The 25,699-nt window shown below is 40.2% G+C and overlaps 2 protein-coding genes across 5 annotated transcripts in view; one reads left to right on the top strand and one right to left on the bottom strand.

The window, feature by feature from the left end:
• DNAJC13 (DnaJ heat shock protein family (Hsp40) member C13) overlaps positions 1-8,009 on the bottom strand; it is a 53,763-nt gene extending 45,754 nt beyond the window's left edge. For 3 of the 4 annotated variants that reach the window (XM_004939445.5, XM_418787.7, XM_040696665.2), the window contains exons 1-2: positions 7,843-8,009; positions 1,461-1,541 (exon numbers count right to left, since the gene is read on the bottom strand). In XM_004939445.5, coding sequence (XP_004939502.2) covers positions 1,461-1,528 — 68 coding nt within the window. In that variant the 5' untranslated portion in view covers positions 1,529-1,541; positions 7,843-8,009. Of the gene's footprint in view, positions 1-1,460; positions 1,542-4,354; positions 4,582-7,580; positions 7,774-7,842 lie in introns of those variants that run through there. The other variant, XM_046928918.1, reaches the window with a different exon arrangement.
• The window catches only part of CPNE4 (copine 4), a 340,611-nt gene continuing 322,618 nt past the window's right edge, over positions 7,707-25,699 (top strand). The window contains exon 1 of the mRNA XM_040696670.2: positions 7,707-8,057. The gene's annotated coding sequence lies outside the window, so the exon portion shown is untranslated. The remainder of the gene's footprint in view (positions 8,058-25,699) is intronic.

Here is a 25,699-nt window from a genome sequence, read left to right as displayed (position 1 = left end):
AAACACCCTATTAGAATTGTGATATTTCAAACCACGCTCAAGAATCTGTGCTGAAAGAAGAAAGCTTTCGCCCTCAGAGGCAGCTGCTCAGTTCACGGTGCACTCTGAACTAACCCGAGGATAGCTTTTGATGATGAAAGGACAGAGAGCTCTTCAATTAGATGACGAAGCAGTTTTGTGATTCTTCAAAGCACAATTGAGAAAGATCTGCATCTGCCACACCGCGATCCCATCTTCCACCCAGTACTCCCAATGTTTAATAGAGAGAAATCAGGAAGCATTATAATTAGAAACCATGTGCTGATTTTGCCTGCAATAGTTAATTTCCTTCGTAGTGGATGGCACGGTGCTGTGTTTTGGATCTAGGATTGAATAACGTTGATAGCTGAACAGTGCTTACACTGACTCAAGGACTGCTCTGTTTCTTATGCTGCCCTGTCAGCAGGTGTGCAGGACATACAAGTTGTTGCGAGGGGATGCAGCCAGGACAGCTGACCCAATCTGGTCAGAGGCATATTCCATACCATGTGGTGTCATGCTCAAAAATAAAACTGGAGGAGCTGGCAGGTGGCTGCCAGTGTTTGGGGACCAGCTAGGCGTTGGTCAGCTGGTGGTAAACAACTGCGCTGTGCGTCACTATTTCTTTTTTTCCTTCCCCTTTCTTATTAAATTGTCTTCATCTCAAGTGATGAGTTCTTGTACTTAATTTCTTCGATCCTCTCCCCTACTTCACTGGGAGGAGTGAGCGAATGGCTGCGTGGTGTTTAACTGCCTGCTGAGTTAAACCACAAGTCAGAATAAGCCAGTTTCCACTTACTGTCCAAGCAGATTCAGACCCCATTGTTCAGTTTTATAATGAGAACAAAACAGAACTTGTTCTCCTGAGGTGCAGACAATGTACCCTCTCTGCTCTGGTGATGTTTAGGTAGCAAGCAAAAACCTCAACATTTCACAGAGCTGTTAGGCACATGAGAAGGACAGTGGGCAACATCAAAGAAATCCCTGCACAGCTTCAAAAAGTATGTGTTATATTATTTGAAGTCAGCTGTTAAACATACAAGAACTTAAAGGATAGTTTTATTTAGAAGTCCCTTAACTTTTGAAGACAGAGCCACTGCTGAAGATTCATTTTTTAAATCTAAGAGACTTCCATTAGGGATAAGAGCGTATTTGAGGATGCCTGTTGCTAGAAATAATCTCAGTTAGTTGTGCAATAGATTATCTGTTGAACTACACGTTAAGTATTACACCAAAGCATGGGAACATGTACAAAGGTAGGCTGAAACACGATGTTTAAAACTCAAATTAATTCTATTGAAGACATAGTTCAGAGACTGTGCAGAAGGAGCCTTTAGTTCAGTTTTCACCTGCGAATACAAAAACTATCTAGATAAATCCAATTATGGTGAGGAGAAATGTCACATGCAACATTAAAAAAACCAACATTTTCAACTACTTACTTTCCCCTCCATGAATGTTTTGTTGTGTAGAAACAAGCAAGATCTCTGTTTTCTCTAATTATATTCATTTTGTGCCAAAACCTAGGAATAAGAGAAACATCCTGTTTATATTCATGATTTCCATTTGCAGCTGAAGTTCACTAATCATTAATATGCTTTAAGACATTCAATTCATTGCTCAGTCAATTCCACATAAAGATAGCATGACTGTTAGCAAACAACACATTGGTTAAATGCTTGATGAGTTGAACACAAATCACTTATTCCTCTGTTTTATTATATGGGTTACTCTTTATTAGCACAGGGCACAGCCATTTGCTCCCCATTATTTGCCACATTATCACAATCACACTACTTTGCAGTTCCAGATTCAAGCAAGTTTGAAATCACTTCCAGAACACCAGACTCCTGGCAATTCCATAAGACTGAAATGAGGGCAGTAGTTTAGATACAGACATAGGGTACTTGTGTTGCTATTTTTTAAATAAACAGCAAAAACAAATTTGGATAAACAGAACAGTTTATTTTTCAGTCTGAAATGCAATTTGAAATTGAGAAGCTTAGTAGCCAAGCAGTGTGCTTGAAGGGCTGACTACGTACACTTCTCTGTGCTGCAGAAGTTGAAGCAATTCCGCTGCTAACATCCTGACACACTTATTTCACACATGAATACCTATTCCCCAATCACACACAAGAATTTAGTGAAACTTGCCAACAACTGCTTAATGGAGTCATTACTTTTGGAGCAGCTAAGTTCTAAGGAACTCTTCTGAACACTAAACACCAGCTTTTACAATTGCAACTCCTGCATCCTGACTACTTGGAAAGTCAGGCTTCCATTTTACTTCGCTTTGCCTTTTTAACACACAAGGCACCTAGGAGTGAAATTCTTACCTCTGTTTACTGCATTTATTGCATAAATTTTATTTTTTTTAACATATAAAAACATGACCCCCCGTTCTTGGTTACTTAACTAGTTCCAGTGTAACAGCAGCCTTGGAACATCACACAGAACAACTGCAAGAATTCATATTCATCGTTTGCCTGAAGCGATGTTAAAGTAACCCAGTCCCAGCCGCAGTGCACCGCTATAATCTGCTTATCTTTCTGCATTCAGACTATTCTACTTGATTAATAATAGAAAATTTCCTCATTGCTAATTTCTACTCCCTGCAACTTACGCCTATTCTCTATCTGAGCAAAGTCTGTAGCAGTCACGTAGTCGTAAGCAGAATAAATAGCCTGACTGAAGTTAATTTGAGAACTCCTTCCCTCAGGTGAAGTCAGCACAGTCACTATTAGCTAGCAAAGAGAACTTGTGGCACTACCCCCAGGTTAGGAAAAAAAAAGGAATATTTCAGTGACTCAGTCTTCAAGTCAAATTTTCCAGAGCTAATAGCCCCACTGACATGTGGCAAGCTAAATTCTCTAAATCTCACTTTTGGAAGCACAGTTTCAGGAGTTAAGATATTAAGCAGCATCATTCCTGAAGTTCTTAAACAGGGTAAATTGAAAAACTACGAGGTATTATTTCCATGAGTAAACATCAAAGTAGTACACTGAGTTAGTCCAAACTACAGAGTTTGATACACAATGGCACGTTTTAGATGTGATCATTTTTAAAGTTAGCTTTCAGAATGAAGTGCCAATCTTCATACCTCGCCTTTTTAAACTAGTTCTCTTGCCATTAACATATTAGCAAGTAGAATACAAGCTTAAAGACTACCTTCCTTGAGTATGGAATTGCAAGTTTGATTCACCTGCAAACACCACAGTTTTGTCAGTACCAGACTACTCAAACCAACTGTTACATCTCTCAGACCTGACCACCACCTGCTTCAGAGTAGAGTAAAGCAAGATGTTACACACTTGCAAACTTCAATATAGCTTTGCTATAGCTCTGAGAAACACTCAGGAGGAGTCCCTTCCACCAATTCTGACAGCAGCACCTAACTAGATGCAGGATACTGATACATGAAGTCTTTCTTGTAAGCATAGTGGAAGTGACAAATCCACTTGCCTTTTTTTCTCCTTAGACTAAAACTACTAAAAGCATTAAGCTTTAATGCTTCACTCATCACTGAGCCTCTGCAGAGTAATAGCAACCATCTCCCCCACTGAGAAGACTAGCAGAAAGGCATAATATGCCAAGAATTAGTGACAATTAATTCCTGTACACATTTTCCTGCTGTTTAACAGAGAACAAGGCTAACAGTAGCCAAGTGTTCTGAGCTGCTGCAGTGAAGTTCAGAGGTTATTTTGTAGCTGCCTGCAGTTCCATAGTGAGGGCAAGATGAAAAAACAGTTCACATCAAAGACATCTTAGAAATAAGAAACTAAAACACCACCTCCTTTGACTCAGACACTGTAACTTCAGTAGCCGAGATAGTACAACCACAGCAAGTTTTATTAATAATCACGTTTAGCCATAGTGCCAGTGTAAGATGCAGTGTCCTGCTTAGTCATATCAATATTAATTCACCAAAAGACAACACTCTTCCTATTACCTCTACCTTGTTCTCCTGCCATCTAAGGTAAGTCCACTTCTGAGCCAAGTCAGTCACCTTTCTGAAGTTAAACGCTGCATTTCACTTTTAACAGCAGTCAAGACAACAAGGCCTCAATTTTCATGATTATTGTAGTGCCCTGCAGCACCCACTAATAGAAAATCACAACTTCAAAGGTTGTTGTGGAGATATTGTAGCACAGATTTTGGATATCCTATATACATAGCTCTCAGTTTTAGTAACAGATCAATAGTTCAGCTCTATTTCTACAGGCAACAAATAGTCTGAAAATAGTATCTTAAAAACATGTTTCATCTGTTTGAATAAGAGAGCAGGTTCAATGTGGGATACAGTAAAAAACAAAAACAAAAACCACATACAACAAACCTGAGGTTCCCGTAGCCAAAATATTGTCCATGACTTGCATATTATGTTCAGAGAAGACCCAATGCAATCTCTCAATATCTGAATAGTTTATTTAGTTTATCCCACAAGACAGAAGTTTGACAATGTTTTTCTTTTTGGTTCTCGTAGTACTGTAAGTAGCAGTGGAACAGCTTTTGGGGAAGAGTTGAAACCACATCTGTGTTTTGCACGTACCACAAACAGCAGCCCTTAAAATTAAAGAGATTGGACTGCTACCAGGACACGCCTGCCACTGAATTTAAGCTACCTGAATAGGTGCATTACACAAGCTGGATTCAACTCGCATACACTTATCAATTTTCTATTCTTTCACATCCTTCAGACAAAATTACCATCTGGGAAACTAGAGACTATTTCAGGAAACAGAGATAAGTCAGTCTTAAACTAATACTTGTAGAGTTCGAAAGAAGCTGTGACCTTGTAAGCATCAAAGCAATAGGCATAGCTGTAATTACTTAAGCTAAGGAATACTTAAGCATACAGTTAGAATTTTGCCTGTGGGTTCAAAATTTATTACAGAATTCAACTGCCATTTTCCCTGGTCATACTTTTCCTATGCTATTAGGAAGCTTCACTCTCCCCCCGAAGTGAAGACTTAACCCATGCTAAGGTAGCAGTGCAAGGCCCCAGACAGGATTGTTCCACTACACTGTCACAACGGGAGGGTAGAAGCATTGATAAGATTACACTTAAAGCTGAAGCGTGACTTCCCTGAGAGAGAGAATGCATGCTAAGAGGATAAAAAACAGTGACCAACTGAACAAAAGTGGGAGCAAGGCACTGGTAAAGAACATGGTTCTGTCTATCTGCAGCTCTACATAAACACCTTTTAGCTTACAGTTCTGGAACCTAATTCCTGCCATATACATATCTCCTGTAGCTTTTAAACATATTATTTTAATCTGCACTGAAAAGTTTTAGCTGTCTAGGTTTCACTTGCCTCTTTCACTGCTCTGTTTGCTAATTGGCAGAGTTCCACCTTCAGACAGATTCTTCAGGAAACACTAAACTCTTCTCTACATATAATCTGCTCTTAAAGTACCACAGCATAATACATTTTGGAAACAGATTTGCTCACCTTTTGTGCAGGAACTCACAGCCCTTTTTGCAAGGTGAGAAAGATGAAACCCACACAGACCCTTAAAAGATAATCAACTGCAGGCAACCTCAGCCACAGCAGCACCAGTGCCTTCACTAACCCTGGACACAAACAGGTTGAGAATTTCAGCCTCACTACTACCAGGAACGACAGTGGTGACAATAGTGCTCATCTCAGTTGACTGCTCCCACTCACACACTGAAGAATAGTACTGAGGACAGATTCCTCCACGCATGTTCTCTTTTTTTTCCTCTGTCTACATCAACTTTTTGCTGACTCAGTGAACCAAAGCGATCCACTAGCCAAACAGGTATGAGAACAAAAGTGTTTTCTCATTAATGGATAAAAAAAAAAAGGAGTGTCCCCTTCAGTCATAGGTTAGCCACCTTGTCATGTTTTTTTTCACAGTATGGTTCTATGTCAAGTACCAGTAGTAAGGAATGATAATCAAGTCTCTTTTGGCATGAGAGCAGGCTTCTTGCAATCAGGCTGAGAGGAGAAACAGTTGAATATTCAATACGTCAAGAAATGGTTGGATACTACGTTGGATAATTTTAGTTATTTATTTACTTTTTGATTCAGAAAGCTTCATTTACTGAGTTTGAAACAGGTAAAAAGGAAAAGTCACTGGCTTGGTCTGAAAAACAGATCTGGCCTACAGGACCAGTCCTTAGTGTAGCACTAGAAATGCAGTGATTCAGTTCCTCAAGACAGTTATGTCTTTGGAAACCATGACAAAAACCACATGACACCCAGGGGAGTAAGCAGTACCTATTAAATCATTTCAGAGATTTATTCCAGCAAGGCTAAAATGCAAGGTAAAGTTCCTGGAAAGTCTATGCAACACAGGGACAGATACTCAGCTCTGAGTCTCCAAACACCTAGAAATTTGTTTCAAATGGAAGAATTTCCAGTAGAAATGGAATTTCTGGTTAAGTGCTCTGACACTTGGCCATCTACATCACAGATGCATTGGACAGAGATGCAGATCTTTAAAACAAAGCAGGCTACAGCCAAGCATTGTTTTTACCTCCACAATATCGGACCTGTTATTTTGAATCAAGTTGTGGCAGACCTTGTGCAGCATCTTACTAACTCAAATCAAAGATGAAGCCAGCGCTCCCTTGAGCAGCCTCCCTCCTTCTCTACACTACAGGCAAGCAGCCTAAGGAGACAGTCTGTTTATCAGCCAGAAGCAAAAGTTACTTGAAATCAAAGCTTTGGTTCTAAACCAGACTATTTTCTGAAAGGCTGCATTACTTAATTAATCAGCAGGAGTAAGAAACGAAGCAGCTATCTACTCAGATTTGTTTTCTCAGACTCACTACCGTTGATCCAATTTCTGGAAACATGTAAGAGGAAAAAGAGAAAACATTTCAGATGACCTAAACTTCAAAAGCAGCTCCAGAGAAGAGAACAAGCGCATTCACACAGGCTCCAAACCCAAACATTCCCACAGCTTGGGAGTAAAAGGCTGGAAACGAAACTAAAACAATGCCAACAAACCGTAGCAGTTAGACAACACTTCCCCAGCTCGGAGCTCACCCCTGCCGTGCAGCTGTCAGGGCACACAGCAACGGGTGGGACACTGTCCTGAAGGCCGTGGGCAGACTGCTGCACACACAGCCATTTCAATTGCCTGTTTGGTTCAACTCCCAGAATGCAAGTAGTAGGTGAAAAGCTACCCCGGTAAGAAATTTCAAAACTCTGTGAAAAATAAGCACATTGAGAGTAGATTTTCTGAGGTATACACTTCACTCTGCCCATGTTCTTCAGCATACTATTAATACTGAAAAGATAAAGCCTGTAAGCGCAAGCCTTCTCCTAACCTCCCCCACTCCTCATAAATAATTTCCAAAGCACCTCAAGCTGACTGTATGTTGATATCTGGCCGGGAAGAGAGCAATTAGGTACCCCCTTCTAATGGGCACACAGGTGTCTATCTAGGGGAGAGCACACGTTCTGCCCCGCGGCCACAACAGCTGCATGAAGAACAGTGCGTTCGATGGAACGCAGGGCAGGCTGAGCACCGAGAGACACCCATTCTTCCCACAGGAGAGCGCGTTGTTTCAGCACCCATTACCACACCTGGGGGAACGGCGCTGCGCCGCACGGCCCGGCCGGTTACCGTCCGGGGGACCCCCGATGTTCGCCTCGCACCACACCGCGGCAGCGCGAGGGCCCCCCCCGGGCAGAGCGCTGCCGCCCGCGCGTCCCCGCTCCCCTCACAGCCCAGCGGCCGGGCGCGCGCCCCCACCCCACAGGCAGCGGCCCGGCGGCCTCGCCCGGGGCTGTGGAAGGAGGCGGGGGCCGCCGCTACCGCCTCACCTCCCCCGCCGCTAGGATTTACCTGGCCGGGGAGCCCGCGCTGCCCGGACTGCCCCCACCGGCGCCGCGCTTCCAGCGATCAGGGTGACGGGCCACTGAGCGAAGCCCTCGCCCGGCAGCCGCTACACCTCTCCAACTCCCTCAGAGTCTGGTGCTGGAGGCCGCCATCTTAGCTCCGGCAGCGAGACCGCCCTCTCGACGCAGACGCCGTCAGACCCGGGCCCGTCACGGGACACGGTCAGCTGATATATTGCTCCCAACCCCTCCTCCCCACCCGCTAGCCTGGTCCGTGAAGCCGCCTCTCCCACCTTCCTCCCGCCCCTTGCTCTGCCCTACCGGGAACCGGCAGGAGGGGGAGCGCGACCTGTGCTCATGCGCAAGGTTCCGTTCCCTTTCCCCTCGATCTCAGAGAGTGGGCGGGACGGTGCGAGCGCGGGCTCGGCTCGCTGAGGGTGGGCGGTTGTAGGGGCTGTCTGCGCGTTTGGCAGCTCTCTTCTTTTTGTCTTGTGTTTTATGAGTTTACTCCGTTAGTCCACGCTATACTAATAAGTTTGGGGCTCGTTGGTCGTTTCCCGCATCTGTTAATGGCTTCTGTGATTTTTGGAGAATGTCCAAAGTTATTACAGTTCTTTTGGGGATAAACCACGTGTTGTGGTAAGGAGAACTGCAGCTCTGCCAGTTTTCCATGCCCTCTGCATCCTGGTTAAGTGTTCTTGAGGCCTGGTGGTGGTTTCTTGCTCATCACTGAGGTGTGTGTCACTAATGAGAGTGATGCTTTAATTGGATACACAGCGTTGCTAACCTGTAGCTACCTCTTTAAGGCTGTACATTGTTGTGCCGTGAAAGGAGGGGAGATTTAGATTAGATATCAGGGAAATTTTTACTGAGAGAGTGGTGAAGTGCTGGTACAGCTGCCCAGACGTGTTTAAGGCCAGGTTGGACGGGGCCCTGGGCAGCTTGGTCTAGTGGCAGGCAGCCCTGCCCACAGCAGGGAGTCGGACCTAAATGATGTTTGAGGTCCCTTCCAACTCAAGCCATTCTATGATTGTGTCTGGGAGAAGAAAAAAGGGGTAAGTTTAAAGTTCTAGGCTGCGTATTGCTAATTTGTAATAACCTTTTCAATGTCACATAAAGCATTCTTCACATCTTATATTTTACAGCAGATATTAAAATGACTAATAAGTCATTTTACAATTGTCCTGAGTTTGGGGAACCATGTTAAAATAGCACAGCGAAGATTACTTTGGGGAAGGTGATAACCTACGTTGATCACAGAAGTTTGAGGAAAAAGTTAAGATGTAAAGTTTTCTCAACATAGGAACTACAGAAGTCTAATTTTGAGGAGAAGCAATATGATTCAGAAGAGTTGGTTGCTGATGAGTTGATAAGCCTAGAGGGTTTGCTTTATTCAGGGGAATTAAGTTTAGTCTCAGGATGTTATTCATGTCAATATTGATAAGTAAAACAGTAGGTGAGTCATCAGCTTGTTAGATGCTTATTGCTAGACACCAAAAAACAATATTTGTATAATGAAATTGATAAAACAAAACTAGCAATGAATATTTTCACAGCTAGATTTTAATTAGGAAACAGACTATATTTCAGCATATTTAAGTCAGCTCCATCTAGCATTTCAGTAAAACTACATGTTTACCTGCTTTTCTTTTATATACTACCTCTATTTCTGGGCATGCTTTGATACAAGTAGTGATTTTAATGGTTATAATTCAGGGGGATGATAAAAGGAAAATAGAGATGTGAGAAAGTGAAAGTGAAGGAGAAGTGACTTGGAGAAAAGGCAGATCTCTTCCATTAACTGTATTGTACAACATGGTACAGTATTTTTCAGAAACTAAAGTAGATCAGGATTTTGTAGGTGTTTAACGTTAAAGCATCCATGAAATCATGATTGTATACAGACAACAGCACTCTAGTGTTCTTGGTCACTGCTTGTGAGATGTGTTACTACTGGATGTTTTTAGAGATGTAGCCTTGCTCTTTTGTGTACTTAAAGTTTTGTACAGAGCCTAGAATACAAAAATAAGGTGGGGGGGGGGGGGGGCATTTTTACCACTGTCTTTCAATTCTAAAGTTTAGCATTTTATTTAAAAAATAAATAAACAAAAGGTCAGCAAAATCCTTGTAGCACCAATGGTGATGACTGTTCTATTATTAGCTGTGATACAGGCACTGTTTCGTCCTTAGTTTATCCAGTTGCTTATAGTCAGGAGCTGTATTAGAGCCATTCTCACTATTAAAATAAGAATAGCAATGCATGGTTTTGATGCCTTCCTGAAAGGTAAAATGTTCAGTTGCTTCAGTCCACTTTGGAGAAGTGAACCCATCTTCATTACTTTAGTACTTCTTCAGATTAGAGTTCTAGAAGTAATACAAATGTCAGTCTGACCTTGTCAGTTTAAATGCTGCAATTTGTTAAGAGTTAAGGCGACCTTCAATCTAGGAAGCAAGGTCTCTCCTTACATGCAATTATTGAAATCCGGAAGGAATGAAGAGTTCCAGTTCACTACTAAATAATTAACACTCCAGTGGACTATTTCTGTTATCAGCACCTAATCTGAAAGACAGTGGTTTAGGATGGCTGAATTCTTCCTGCACACTACTGTGCTTGGAGAGAGCAGAGAGCCAGTCCTCTGCAGGAGCAGTAAATACAATGATTATAAAAAAACAGCCTATAGTAACAGGACTCCAATGTTTTAAAAACAGATTTATTATGGTTTTTTGCAATAACAGAGAATGAGTTTCTGCCCAGCCTGCAAGCAGTGAGCAAAGGACAAAATAACTTTTTACCTGTACTGTCTGTAATGATGAGGCAGAATTTTCTTTGTTGTTGTTCAACTTTTTGGAGAGAGATTCTTTCACCCTTTGTTGTCTTAGAAGAAAATAAGTTTCTGGTAGAACTGGGAAGACATAGTTTTGCATTCTTACTTGTAACTCATATTATCAACTTCGAGCCCACCTACTATTTTTCAGCCATGAAGTGATAGGGCATCAGTGATCCAAACCTCTTTGACTGTATCTAAGTGGCACGCTGTAGTTAAGCACTAATTGTGGTAGAATAATTCATAGAGGAATATTCTTGACAGTTGTATTTTCATTGTTACTTCTAGCTTCTGACTTAATACTTTGATGACTTGTTATAGGACTTGACTGTTAATGGATAACAGAAAGATTTTCAAATGGACAAGGGTGCGATAAGTACACAAGACCCAACCTCTCTCATAAATCTTGTCACTTTTACTCCTAATTCATTGCAGAATCCAACATGTAGCATGCACAGAGGGCCTTCTGGGAATCAGACTCACATGACTGTATCAGTCTTTGTTCTTCTTTGTTATCCCAAAAATTCACTGAGGCTATGCTGAGAGTATGCCAGCAGTTCAAAGCCCACTTCCAATTTTTGTGAATCTTAATGTATTTTGTCTAAAAACAAATGCTGATAGTATTGATAATTAATATTCTCTGTGAGATTAATGAAACTTCCTGATAGATTTGTTAAATAATAAGTTGTTTGTTATCTCAGCTAGTAGATTGATAATAACAGCAGCCTTAAGTAATTAGCTTCGTGATACTGTTTCTGAATTTTGTGGAGTTATTAGTAAGAAGCCTCTTCAGCACACTGATTCATGCTAAACTACATTCATATTCATGTAATTCTTTTCAGCTAAAATAAGCTCTTCTCTCATTTTGGCATCCACATACATGAAATAAATAATTTTATTTTCTCGTCTTTCTCATCTCTTCACCGGCCCATAGCCTTGAATAATTCAGTCTTTTTGGTGTCTTTCAAAGTCTGTACAGATTAAATCTTACCTACTTTAGCAGGGAGGTTGGACTCTGTGATCTCTAGAGGTCCCTTCCAACCCCTACAATTCTGTAATTCTTGCAATATTCCATTTCAAACATTGATTAGCATCATCAGTTCAGGACTATGTATTCAGTGTTGGTTGTCTGCTTCATAACATGTTTTGCTTTGATTTAAAACTTAAATGAAAGGTAGGTAAAATAGATGATTTTTTTTTTCCCAAAGGAAAAGGTGAAGGAACAGTACATTGTTTATTCCACATAAAATATCCTACTTTCATTAGAGTAAGTCCTTCTATTTTGACTGCATTTAGCCAGATTACATAAATCTGAAAAAAAAAAATCACATATTCAGAGGAAACGTTGATAAAATGTGACAATGAAATTTTCCAAATACGTAGTTCATCCCGAGATTGCTCCATCTTCAGCCTGCTGAGGACAAGCTGCTCTTTCTCTGAAATAGCAGGCTCCTGGGGACAATTCTGTGATATAAGGTACTGAACATGGCTTAGACTTCTTGTCTTCCTACTCTTGATTTGCAGCCCTTGTAGCAGAATGGCCTAAAACACAGACATCAAAAGATTGCAAGAGGCTTAAGGGAAGAACACATTGGAGCATAGGAAAGGAAGACTGGAACAGCAGAGCAGATGCTAGTTGAGGCCAGAGTCATAGGAGTGGATTTTGTCTGTGGGAATTTGATAGGATGGATGAAGATCTTGGAACGTCTAATAGAGAAGAGGAGTGACCAATTAATTAACTTAGGCAAGCTAGACCTGAGAACTGGGAAGACAAGAAGAATTGTGGGGCCACAACTTGGGAAAATTGGGGAGGGGAAAAAAAAATATGATCAAAAGAAACACTTCTGTAGGGAAAAGGGGACTTTTTCTTAAGGAGACTGGTACAGAGAACTCACAGTAGAGAGAAGGTGAAAATGTGTGAGTAAGGTCAGAAACATACAGTAACATTGCTAATGGTACGAGTGGCTAAGAGAACAGATTGGGTATGGCAAGAGAACACACGGCATGGGCTGGGGAATACTCTGAGGAACAGAAAGGTCTGAATGAAGGAACTAGAGCACGATGGCAGGAAGGTGCAGATGTAGGAGAGAGGGAGGGGAAAAAATGGGCTTAGCAGAGCAATAGAATGGAAAAGGCAGAGCAAAAAAAACAGTACCCACAATAGCCTGCTAAAATAGAATGCAGCATTTCCCCATTATCACTCCAGCTGTGTATCCTAATGCCAGAACATTCATCTTTATTGGATTGCAACTTAATTCTGTTGCTAGTCACTGTTAGCTCTCATATCAGAAGTGTTGTACGTTTGGATGTGATACATCTTATAAACCCACATCATAATTCTGTGAACTTCTTTTATAAAACTATGGAATTAGACAGCTATGCAATACTGACAATGCAAAAACAGGGCTTTACAAAACAGAAAACTCCAGAAGATTAGGATTGCCTTGGCAAGTAGTTGCATGTTTACACACGTTTTTCCATGGGATCTCTGCCTTGCTAATTCCACAAGGTGAAAGGACTCACTGAATGAACATGTATGCAATACTGTGTTCCATCCACAGTGCTGAGTTTGCTGGCTCAAGATTTACTTAGTGTATGCTATAAGAACTCTATTATTTGGGCTTTAGATTCATTAATTCCCATATTGACATTTCTGTGACGTTCTTCAGTATACTGAGTGCTCCAGGAACATGAATGAATTTATTTCCACAGCACTCTTATCCTTCTAGCGTTTGACTTCTTGAGAGTACACTGATGCTTCTTTTTGTCTATATTCTTCTGTATAATGTCCAAATATCCTACCAAGAGCTTTAAAAATAATTTATTTTCTCATGTAAAAGAAAAAAAGGAAGAAAAAGAAAAAATAAAACTCTTCTAATATCTTTTCGTGGACAATAAAGTCCCAATAGAATGCATTTCAAAGCCTTTGATGTGGTCTCAAAGCCTTCGATATGGTCTCTCACCACATCCTTCTCTCTAAACTGGAGAAGTGTGGATTTGAAGGATGGACTGTTTGATGGATTAGGAATTGGCTGGCTGGTTGCAGCCAAAGGGTTGTGATCTGTGTTCTATGTCAGGGTGGAGGCTGGTCCCAAGCGGTGTCCCTCAGGGGTCAGTCTTGGGACTGGTGCTCTTCAACGTCTTCATCAGTGACACAGACAATGGCATCGAGTGCACCCTCAGCAAGTTTGCAGATGGCACCAAGCTGAGCAGTGCAGTTAATACACTGGAAGGAAGGGAAGCCAGCCAGAGGGACCTGAACAGGCTGGAGTGGGCCCATGAAAACCTAATGAGGTTCAATAAGGCCAAGTGCAGGGTGCTGCACTTGGGTTGGGGCAATCCCAGGTATCTATACAAACTGAGGGAAAATCCCTGCAGGGTCCTGGTGGACGAGAAGCTGAACATGAGCTAGCAGTGTGTGCTTGCAGACTGGAAGGCCAACTATATCCTGGGCTGCATTAAAAGAGTAGTGGCCAGCAGGGAGGGGGAGGTGATTGTCCTCCTCTACTCAGCTCCTGTGAGGCCCCATCTGGAGTACTGCGTCCAGGCCTGGGGCCCCCAGTACAGGAAGGATGTGAAGATCTTGGAACGGGTCCAGAGGAGGGCCACTAAGATGATCAGAGGGCTGGAGCACCTCTCCTGTGAAGAAAGATTGACGGAACAGGGCTTGTTTAGCTTGGAGAAGAGAAGGCTCTGGGGAGACCTCACTGTGGCCTTCCAGTATTTGAAGGGAGCATATAAACAAGAGGGGGTATGACTGTTTACAAGCATGGACAGTGATAGGACAAGGGGGAATGGTTTAAAACTCAGGCAGGGGAGGTTTAGGTTAGATATGAGGAGGAAGTTTTTCACACAGAGGGTGGTGACGCACTGGAACAGGTTGCCCAAGGAGGTTGTGGATGCCCCATCCCTGGAAGCATTCAAGGCCAGGCTGGATGTGGCTCTGGGCAGCCTGGTCTGGTGGTTGGTGACCCTGCACAGAGCAGGGGGGTTGAAACTCGATGATCATTGTGGTCCTTTTCAACCCAGGCCGTTCTGTGATTCTGTGATACATTTCAGGTTCATTCAATATGTTCTATGTGAAACCATGTCATGTCATATTTTACCTGCCGTACATATCTAAGAAGTCTTTTTTTTTTTTTTTCTTCCTACCTTATTACGTTCAATCACCTAAGACTTTGACTGAGATAAGTACTATCTCAGGAATAGAAATGCTAACAATATGAGAAACTGCAAGTTGAGAAAGTGGCCAGAATCTATGTTCTGCATTTAAGGTAAGAAAAAAGGAAAGAATTCTTCCAAAAAGTGACTTTGAACACTTCCTTTTACTTCTCTGGGGAGAGGAGGTGAAGTTATTGGTAGAAATACCTAGGGAACTTCCTTCAATGTGTCTATGGCTGCATTGCCTTGCATGTATTTAGATGCAGGCATCCAAGCCAAAAACAGCTCTGAAAACAAAAACAAACGGGTTCTCTGCTTTGTCACCGCAGTGGACATTGGTGGGACATCTGAAGGAGCCATGTATGTTTGCTTCACCATTGCAGCCTGTGTAGAATTTGAGGGAAAGTAATTACAGATCTGCTGATTCCCAGAGCCTGGGGTCAAATCTCAGAATTATAAACAAGAGTAGGGTTGTGATGCCTAAAGTGGGCAACAAGCAGGAATTATTAATCTTGGCCTGAGTGCCTCAGGCAGTCAGAAAATTCTTACTGCTTCAAAGAGTGAGAGATTTCTTGAGGATATCCAGCCTTTCCTCCGTGAGAAAATAGCCCATGAAACAAGTAAAGAAGAAAAGAACTTATGGTGATGTACTTGCATGGCACGCCTTTGAAATGATAGCCTCATGAGAAAGAATGCGAATCAGAAGGATTCTTTTGTTAATTACTTTCTGGAAAAACAAAACAACAACAAAAACAAAATCCAAAAAACCTCTTATTGTCCAGTGCTATGCTCTTTCTCTTTTAAAATGACAGATAACTGAGAAATGCAACCATGTACGAATAATGGAGCTGCACGTTTGTTCTGAAAAAAAACGAAAGAACTTTTTGTGGCCTAAGAATGTTCCCCAGCAATAACGATTATTTGAACACTACCAGTAATAGCAGCAGCAGTGAAAAGCCTGCTGGCTACAAGATGTAGATTGCAATAATATGCAGAAGCTATATTGATTTCTTTCTAATTTGATCTAATGCACTTTCTGTCTGTATACTGGATCTACAAGCAAAACACATTTTCTTGGTGGATTTTATTGAAATGTGTTTTAATTTCATGAATGTTCAGTTAAGCAACGGAATACAATTTACAGTCAAAAAGGCAGTCTACACTAGTTCAGATCTGCTCTGCTGAACTGTGTTCAGCTGCTCAGAGTACTCAGCTGGTTCATTATAAGATTTCATCAGACACCCCTGGCTCCTGCACCATGGCACAGAAAATCAGATGCACAATCCCTGCTGCTCTCCACATTTTGTTTGCTGTTACTTAAAACTTGCCATGGCTTTCAAGTATTTCAAGGGTTAGCTTAGTTTCATGTATATAGAGTTTGTGTTCTCTGTATCTTATCGAGGCTGCTCTCCCCACTCTTCTGCCCTTTTCTTTTTACCATAAAAAATAGAAAACTAATTCTAGTGTTTTTGCTTTCAACTCACTTCAGTCATAATGCCTAAAAATCTGCAGTGATGGTATTTTGTCCTATATTAACCACATGCAGCCTTATATCCTAGTGTGAATTCCTACCAGTGCATGTGAAGCTACGTGGTCTCTACATGGGCAAAGCTGGCCTGCATGCACTGGCGGCATGAGGTGCATCTGATTTAATTGCCACTTATGCCTGAAGCTTCTGATGGATCCAGAAAATCCTTCATCCTAGGAGATCTTTCAAGTGAACTGTCCCCCTCTCTGATGCAGATGGATCTCAGATCCAAAATATAATGTGCAGTTACTCCAGAGAGTCCTTGATTATAAATCCCCAAATAACTCTCAGTGTTATAAAGACTCTCCTCACTGATAGCTTTCAGGACTTGATTTCAGTGAAAATTCATCCTCCAGAAGTACTGGCTAAGATGAGAGCCATGACTCAACATGGGAAAAAAAAAATGTAACATTTATTCTTACAAATTAAGCAGCAGAACAGAAACTACTAGGTAAAAGAATACAAAGGATGGCTCACTGTGCAGCCTTTCTAAAGATTAACAGACTCTCATTTAATCCATGCTTTGAGGTCTCTGTAATTAGGAAAAAAGCTCTCTCTTTGAGGCGGGAGCATATAGAGACCAATGCTGGTAATCAACTTATATTGCATTTCCACTATACATTACAATTACTATCTCGTGCTTGTATTGTGATTTCAGCATATTGCTGTATCACACCCCTAAATCAAATTCCCACATAATATCAAAATCTTTCAATAAGTAAATTCAGTATTAAAACATTAAATCCTCCTTCCGTTTCAGACCAGCTGAATAGTTGAGAGCTTGTAGTCAGGACAGGCAACTCCCAGGTCCCCTTGGCATTAAAAAGCTGACAAGCTCCAGCTGGCCTATCTCTCCCCAGCATCCTCATTGTTGTAGGGGCAAGGAGACCTGGAGCAAGCAGAATCCAGATAAGGAGAGGCAAGTGGCTGCTCTTTTTGGTAGTGTGTTGAGGAGGTATTTTGCTGAACCATAGACCAAATTGTCTATCTTGGCAGGAAAAGGAGCATCTGGAACATCATTTTTGGCATGTGAATCATTACCAGTGTTCTTTAAATGATGACACAGTAGAGCCTGTGGAGCAAAATGAGGGAGTTGAACCCAAAGAGGTGGGCCCATGTGTGCACCCTATAAGCATGTATTTTCATTCTCCTTGGAAGAAGTCTCCAAGGAAATGAGCACAGGCAACGTGCTTATGAGCTATGTACAGTGATAATTAAATTATATCCAGGATAACAATAGAGGGAAAGTGTAACAGCATACAGCAACAATGATAAACTCCAGCACTGCAAACTGTGGACGTTGGGAAACTTATAGTTTGCATATCCCTTGTTACTGAATGATGTTTAAACGAAATACCAGACACAGTGAGTCATTAAAAGAGCATCAGACAGCATAATTTTCAGGCTCTTTCCTTCTTTCTGCAATAAGCAGAAGCAGGGCTTTGGAAATACCTGTTTTCTTTTGGGTTGGTAGTTTTTTTTTTTTGTTGTTGTTTGTTTGTTTTCTTAAATATTCAGTTTTACCCTAATTTTCTTCACACTCTTTCTCCTTAAAGCTTTCTATTTATGGCTGAATTATTGATTTCCTTACCAACTTCTCAGCATTGCAGAGCATTTCAGCTTTCAGAAGTTTTGCTTCTGATGATAATAAACTGTTTCCAACTTTAATATCCTTAAAATTATAATCAGATGACTGTGCCACTTGACCAAATTAATGGAAACAGAAGTATACAAGTCTGAGAAATCACAGCAAAGAAGGCAGAAATGTACACATGAAGTTAACACCGCTTCTAGCATCCATTTCAGGCAGCGTGTCATCCATGCTATCTTCCCACTCATTTTGCTTTGCTTTGACACAGATCGTGACCATCAAGCACTACATAAGACACATGCTGTTGTTTTTAAGCATAAGCATATGGATACTTATGTAATCTTATTTAGTGTTAGCTTGCAATGATGCTATCAATGCTTGTTTTTTTGGCCAAATTTCCCTGGAACTTCTCCTATTTTTAGTGTAAGGCAGAGAAGTGTGTAAGAAAAGGAACTTGAATAGTTCCTTACTTACACATCTTTGCTTCTTTAAAGTATTGAATTATTGGTGTATTTTAATAATAAGACATATTTGGATTATATTAGTTATTTATTAGATAAATTTTCACAGTAATGCAATTGAAATTAGCTAGTCTGCCTGTTTACGTAATTGGCCAGTAAGTAACTGCTATCCAGGTTAGACTAAGTAGACTAAGATGTTTAAAAATGCTTGAATGTATGTGCCAGTTGAGGAGGCATTATAGCAGCCATGAAAAGGAACGTTATCTATCATGTAAGCACAATTTGTTTTTGTTTTCAACTCTTGGATTCTATTTGGATAATTCACTGTTTCACTATTGCTCAGGCTTCTTCTGATACTTCTTCCCCACATTCTGCAAAACATGTGTTTACCAACAAAACAAAAACAAACAAAAAAACAATCAAAAAAGGTGCAGAGCATGGCCAAGATCTATGGATGGAAAAGAATCTTCTAATTTGCATGATAACAGGACTGACCCAACCCTTCCAACACAACTTTTAAATACACAGTGAGACTGAAACCTAGAAAGCTACAGAGCATACTCGATAAGAAACAGCCTTAAACTGAATTGTTAGTTTACTGAGGGAGTGACCTTAAAAATATTTACTTTTTGCTCTTTTTTTCCCCCCCAAATTAAAAATGTGAATATAACTTCTTTTTCTCTGCGACTAATGCTTATAGATCTAGTGTACTCAGGTTTTTTGGGAACACCAATATAGCTTTTTACAGAAGCACGGAGTGATGACTCAACATTTGGCACAGTTCAGTCATGGCCCTGAATTTATTTCAGTTCTACCAGTAAGCAATGTTGCAGCAAGGTCACTGCTGATTAAAAACAAAACTAGAAAAACTGCAGCTGGATTTGACAGTGCTACAGCTTGTAACAAGCTGATCACGTGGTATTCAGATTTCTTATAGGTTTAAGTCCTGGTAGCTGTTGGTAACTGGCATTCCAGTGCAAACATTGCTAGTTTTTGTTTGTTTCTAGAAAGAATTTGTTTCCTTTTCTCGAGTTCCTGGATAAGGAGGTTTTATGCCTCTGCCCCAAATTTGAAGAACTTGCATTTTACCAGTTCTTTGGTTCTCTGCTCGTGCTTTTACCATCTAGTAGGATCTACCTTTCCAAGTCTTTGCCTATGCAAGCACTCTCAGTGTGGGCAGTCAGGAGAACTATCTGCATGTATGGTGAGTAATCACACGGGAGGATTTCCAGGAGGTGGCTACAAGTATATTGAATACATTTTTTTCTATACCATTACACTCAGTTGCCGATTTTTTGTCTCATATATGCTCTCATGTGCTTCTTCTTGTGTTTTGTGTCTTGTGTCTGAGTGTTTTTCAAGCAGCATTGCTCTATGTTTCAAAATGTAACACAAATAATTTCTGGGAACTAACTTCAGCTACCTCAAGAAATGTCTTTTGTACTGTTAATGCTACTATTAAAAGCAGTATGAATTCAGTGCAACAGTTAAATTGATTTCAGCATATTTTAGTTTTCATTAGTTCTGCTTCTATAAGATCTTGAAAGGAAACTTGGAGGTGGGAATTCCCTTGTCATGCATCATTTCTCAAACTACTACAGGCTTATCTATTAGTAGCTTGTTCTTTAATAACTTTTTACATTCTAAATTTTCCCCAAGTTAGAGAACTACAGAGTTTCAAACTTACTAGGCCCAAAAGGTCTGTTTATAGAATAAGTATTTCACTCACTGACTTTTGATGGAAAACTTGTATTGGTGTGCAATAATAGCATTAGACTTCAAATGACAAAATGTTGGAAAAAACCAGCTGAAATTCCTAGCGTTCCATTGAGTGGCCGGATATGATAGGATGGATTCATCATTATAAATATCAAAAAATGAGGAATTTCTGACGGAAAGTCTGTGATCAAGGTGAAAATTGACTATCACTATTTGGCTCAAGAGACTTTCCTTTCCCTACAATTGTCAATAATTCTGTGGAAGGTGAATTTGAAAATTTAAGTCAATTAAAGAGGCTCCCAGCAGTGGCTTTCAGACACGCAGAAGTCGTTAAACTCACAGAACAATTAGCTAAATCTGGTGCTCGTCGTTAACATACTTGTCTTACGATATTAATCTTGTTATTAAAAAAAAAGAAAGAAAGAAAGAAAAAGAAAGCTTTGCTATGAATACTGTGAATGTAGCTTGCTGAAGAATTTAACAAGAAGCACCACACATCACTTGAATAGAGCTGAAGATACCAAAAATTAGTGCATAACACTAGGGAAATACTGATTTCTCTAGCACAGCATAATTATTCCTTCCTTCTATATAATACAGATTAAGATAGATACAGACTAACAGAAGGTCAGGAAAATTTAATTGTCATCTGAAGTTCAGCCATTGAATATGACTGAATAGGAGGTTTTGTCTGTGGAAAAAAAAAATAGTGATTAAGCCCTGAACCGAGAGTGTACTGAAGCCTTTTATTTTCTGATCCATTCATTTGCCACTAATCTACATCTCAACTTCCTGCATTCATGATCTACAAGAAAATTGTTAATGATCTCTTCTACTCCCTTTAAAAGGAAGCTATCTCTAAAAGGGCAGAACTGGCCTTTTAACATCCTAGGTTAATTTGATTCGAATCTGAAGCATTGATGCGGGCTAAATCCCATTTAAAGCAAACTGCTACGGTTTATGTGGAAGGCTGCAGAGAGCCTGTAAAGGCAGTAGGTGGCAGACTGCTCCTAGTAATCAGTATGAGATTGTGATTCAAGCCTTTTGGAATGCCCGTGGAGCTTAGTTAAAGGTGATGTAGAGATTCACTGTTTCCAAAATCTTTCTGTATGGGTAGATTAAGTTAAAGTACTGGGGATAGTCCTAAAGTTCAAACAGACTGCCTAGTTATATAAATCGTGCCAGGGATAGCCTGGTAAGGACTTGCCACGAGGAATTCGTGCTCCCTCACACCCTGCATTATCAGCTTTTGAAATAACTGTGGCAGTTTACCCTGCCCTGCAGTAGTTGGGTGACCCTGATCCTGCTTTGGAGGATTTGCCCCTGTTGATAGCAAACTAGTGCTCTCATGGTTTTGCGGCATCTGGAGAACAATATGGCTGTATTTGCTCACTACTCTGAAATCCCTCCTAACTCCCGATATCCAAAGGACTTTATTTTTAATCAACGTAGTTTCACACACGTATAATTATTTCTGAAGATGTCTACAGATAAACCAAGGCCTCCACTGCTTTCTGCATGCATGTGAAATAAATATTGTGCCTAAATATTCCCCGAAGGGCAAACCATCCTATCAAAATAGCTTCTGCAGAGTACCCAAAAGCTGGGATCCAGTCCTTTGGCAAAAGCTATTTCTTAATGCTTGTCCTTTCCTAAATGATGCTAATCTGAGACAAATTTCCTTTTTTCTATACATCAGACCTTTTCAAGCTTAGATTCACCATGAGGATTTTCCACGATGCCCTGCTGCAAATAATGTAGTTAGAGAAATACCTTTTCTCTTAGCTTTTGTCTCATAGGTTTCATTGTAAAAGAAGCTTGTGGTGCTTCCTCAAACAGATAGGTTTTTATGCTTTTGTTTTGCTGACCGTCAAGGCAGTATCTAGTAAATACTGAGACATTTCACTACCCACCCAGGATGAGGTTCTCGTATCGGAATAGAGCACTGACCCACTGCTGAAATCCATAGCAGTGGTTGGTAAACACTTGGGGGAGCTGCCTGTCCATTCTGCAGAAATGGTATGCTTAGATAATCGCCACATTATCCAGATAGGTTTATCACTAGACAAAATTTAAAGACAAAAGAATGTATAAACATAAGTTTTCGGTAATGGAAAAAGCATTCTTACAAAGTAATCAAATGTTGTGACAATTATATTTTCATTAACATCATAGTATTTTTAAAATAATTCATCTTCCACTGCATCTACATTTAAGCTGACCTCTGGGATTGATCCTTCAGGCTCTATTCATGGTTACTGGGACATCATGTGTGTATGCAGAGACTTATTTTTGCTTTCCTCCTCAGGCTATTTAACATTTCCACTGCATACTTTGTTGAGACTACAACTATGCCATTAGTCTTTAAGATGCTTTCTTCTGCTTATATATTTCTTAAAACACAATGAAATAACTTTACAAACTGTACAAGATAAAGCATATAGCTTGTTTGTGTTCCTTTCTGTTTGCTGTCAGTTTTTCATCAATTGCTTAGCATATAAATGAAAGCTCAATCTGAGGATGAGGAGTCCAAATGTGCACCGTTCTTTTCTTTCCTCTCTCATACACACTTATTCATTCAGACTCAGGAAATCCTGAATGATCTTGTCACAGCAACATTTACTATGGCTCAATGCACATATAACCACATAATGGAGATTTTGTTCTCTGTTTTTGGGAGAATTTTTGGAAAAAAAAATCTCAGACTTTCACAGAATGCTAGAAGATACACAGATGCTAGGAGAACAGAAAGAATAGCTTCAGGACCATTTCAATCATTTCCTGAAAGAAGACCTTATTATCAAAAGTGTTACATTTTATTATTGGCAACCTCCAAAATTGCAGTTGTCTTCGGCTCTTCTTTGAACAGGTAAGGGACTGTAACACCTCTCTGATTCAACAGGGCTGTACTTTCATCACTGTGATTTCAGGATATTTGGTCTCTCACTCAAACAGTCAAGACCTATCATCAAAGAGCTTCATATGAGTTTTTGTGGTTTTACTGATAACAAATATACTCAGATCTACATCCCAAAGGAGAAAGATATGTATGTCATAATAAAATGACACATTCAAGAAAAGTCGGATTGCACATAAAGTGGCAGTTACTTTTTTAGGTATAGAAGGATGTTTAGAACTCAGTCTGCTTTTGATCATGTAAGCTTTGGTTATGGAAATCTAGCATTTTCTTCAGGAACATTTCTCTGAAGCATCAAGTAAATGGTTATTAAGTACTTGTACTCAGTGAATGCTTGCCTGCAATGCTGCAGAAAATGGGATTCTTCTTAATGCTCAAGTGAGACAGTCATTAATGAAAGCAGCATTTCACAATGGAGATTGGTCTTTGCAGAAAATTGGTATTCAAATCATAGTGAAACATTGACCAGACAAACAGACCAACAAAAGCAGCTGCAACTCAGCTAATGGATTTTGACAATATTGATATTCCTAAGTGTGTGGTCAGAAACAGGGAGATAATAGTTAGTAGAGGCTCCGTTCAAGTGTGGTCTTTAGAATGAAGAATTGAGAGGAGAAAAGAACAATCTGATTCCCTATTTATGACCAGATAGTTTTGATGGTTAAAGCATGCAAGAGTAAGCAAAGGCAGCTCATATTGTTCACTGCAGTTTAATATACCTCTCCTTCATCCTACCAGTAGTTGAGAGAGGTGAGAGCACATAGCCATACGAAAAAAAAGACAACTCAATAACTGTGCTGCAGATTGGCTGCCCACCACTCTTACAGCTTATTATATCCTGTCTTTGCCAACTCTTTCCAAACAGTAAAGTAATAATTAGACTTTTATTTGTTAGAAAGGAATTTTCATGTATGTACTTAAATGGTCTTAATGTACAGACTGAAGTATTTTTGATCTGGATCTTCCTTTACCAAGAAAAGAGGAGTCCTTATCTTTGTTTCTTACGCTTAAGTTGATTGACACAGCTCTCTTCTGCCAGCCTATTACAGGGGGTACACAAGATCCTCATGAAGGGCTGCTTCAGTCAGCAGTCAATGTTCTCATCTTTTTATGAAAATGTAACATATTATTTTTGAATAGTTAATTTAATTTGTCTGCTCTGGAGGAAGTGTCCTGTTTTGTAAAAGTACTTTGGTTTTCATTGCACAGGTAAAAAAGCTGTGAAACAGCAAACTTCGGTTTACTGCTCAGATCCATTTTCATTTTAGGAGTATGTGGTTTAAAACTTCTGGAAACTAAGTAGTCTTCAGATGCAATTCAGCTCTTGCAGCTTCCTGGGAGTCAGCCAGAAGAATCTCTTGGAACTGAAATCATTGAGAAGCCCAGCTTCCAAGTACTGGAAATGTCCTCAGCTCAATAGTTGTGTGAGCTACTCCAATGGGATTACAGAATTTTACTAGCCTGCCTGTAATTATTGCTCAAAATGCTATTGTGATTAGTATTTTGTCCTCCGTGGGAAATAGAGGTCATGTCCTTACCTATGTGTACCTTAAGTTACAATACAAATAATAAGTTTTTTCAATTCTCATCTTACTAAAGAAAAGGCTTTATGATTGTGCTGCATCATATAACCATTCTTTTCTGTAGTACTGTAGTATCTTAGGTTAGATATTAGGAGGAAGTTTTTCACACAGAGGGTGGTGACACTGGGACAGGTTGCCCAAGGAGGTTGTGGATGCCCCATCCCTGGAGGCATTCAAGGCCAGGCTGGATGTGGCTCTGGGCAGCCTGGTCTGGTGGTTGGTGACCCTGCATAGAGCAGGGGGTTGAAACTCGATGATCATTGTGGTCCTTTTCAACACAGGCCATTCTATGATTCTATGATTGATGAACTAGAAAAATTGCTGTGTCCTGTGAAATCAAGGCTCCCTATAGGAAGAGGACAAGAACTTTAGCTGCCATAAGCAGGACACAGAGTCATTAGTGTTTTTGACATGGATGTGGCTTCAGATAAATATATACTAAAAAAAAAAAAGAAAAAAAGAAAAAAGAAAAGCTTTTGTTTTGTCACTATTTCACTATTTTGATTGAAAAAATGGTGTCTTCACTTTCAGATTCTTTTTAATAGATCACTGGAACCTCACTCTGCAGAAAGGATGGATTTGGCAGTGTATTTAGCAGTCTTGGGAGAGGAAGTAGCAGTATTCCTCTACTTAAAAGCAAATTACAGGATACATGTAATGTACATACATTAATGTATGCAATGTATGTATTCACATAATACATGTGTCTTTTTAGGCACCTTTCCCTATCGTATCTGAATTCCCAGATGTGGTCTTGCAGACTTTGCCTGTGCTAAAATCACTTTAGGAATGAAGTTGCCTAGTCATAGAAGAGACCTTGCAATGTAATTGTTCAAATGATTTTCTGTTATTTTAGTAGCAATTCATGTTTTTGTGGTGGTGGTTTGTGGTTGTTGGTTTTTTATGTTTTGTTTTGGTTTTTTTGCTTTTTTTTTGGGTGGGGAGGAGGGGGTATTGATACTTAGCAACTTCTGGTGAAGAAGCATTGTCATATAAATCAATAGAACTATTCCTTTGTAGGTGAATGTCCACCTTTCAACCCTATCTTTCCTTACAAGAAATGCTTTAAGGTGTAAATA

Source organism: Gallus gallus, chromosome 2, assembly GCF_016699485.2.
Source record: "Gallus gallus isolate bGalGal1 chromosome 2, bGalGal1.mat.broiler.GRCg7b, whole genome shotgun sequence".
Lineage (NCBI taxonomy): Eukaryota > Metazoa > Chordata > Aves > Galliformes > Phasianidae > Gallus > Gallus gallus.
This window is presented reverse-complemented; position numbering and strand designations above follow the sequence as displayed.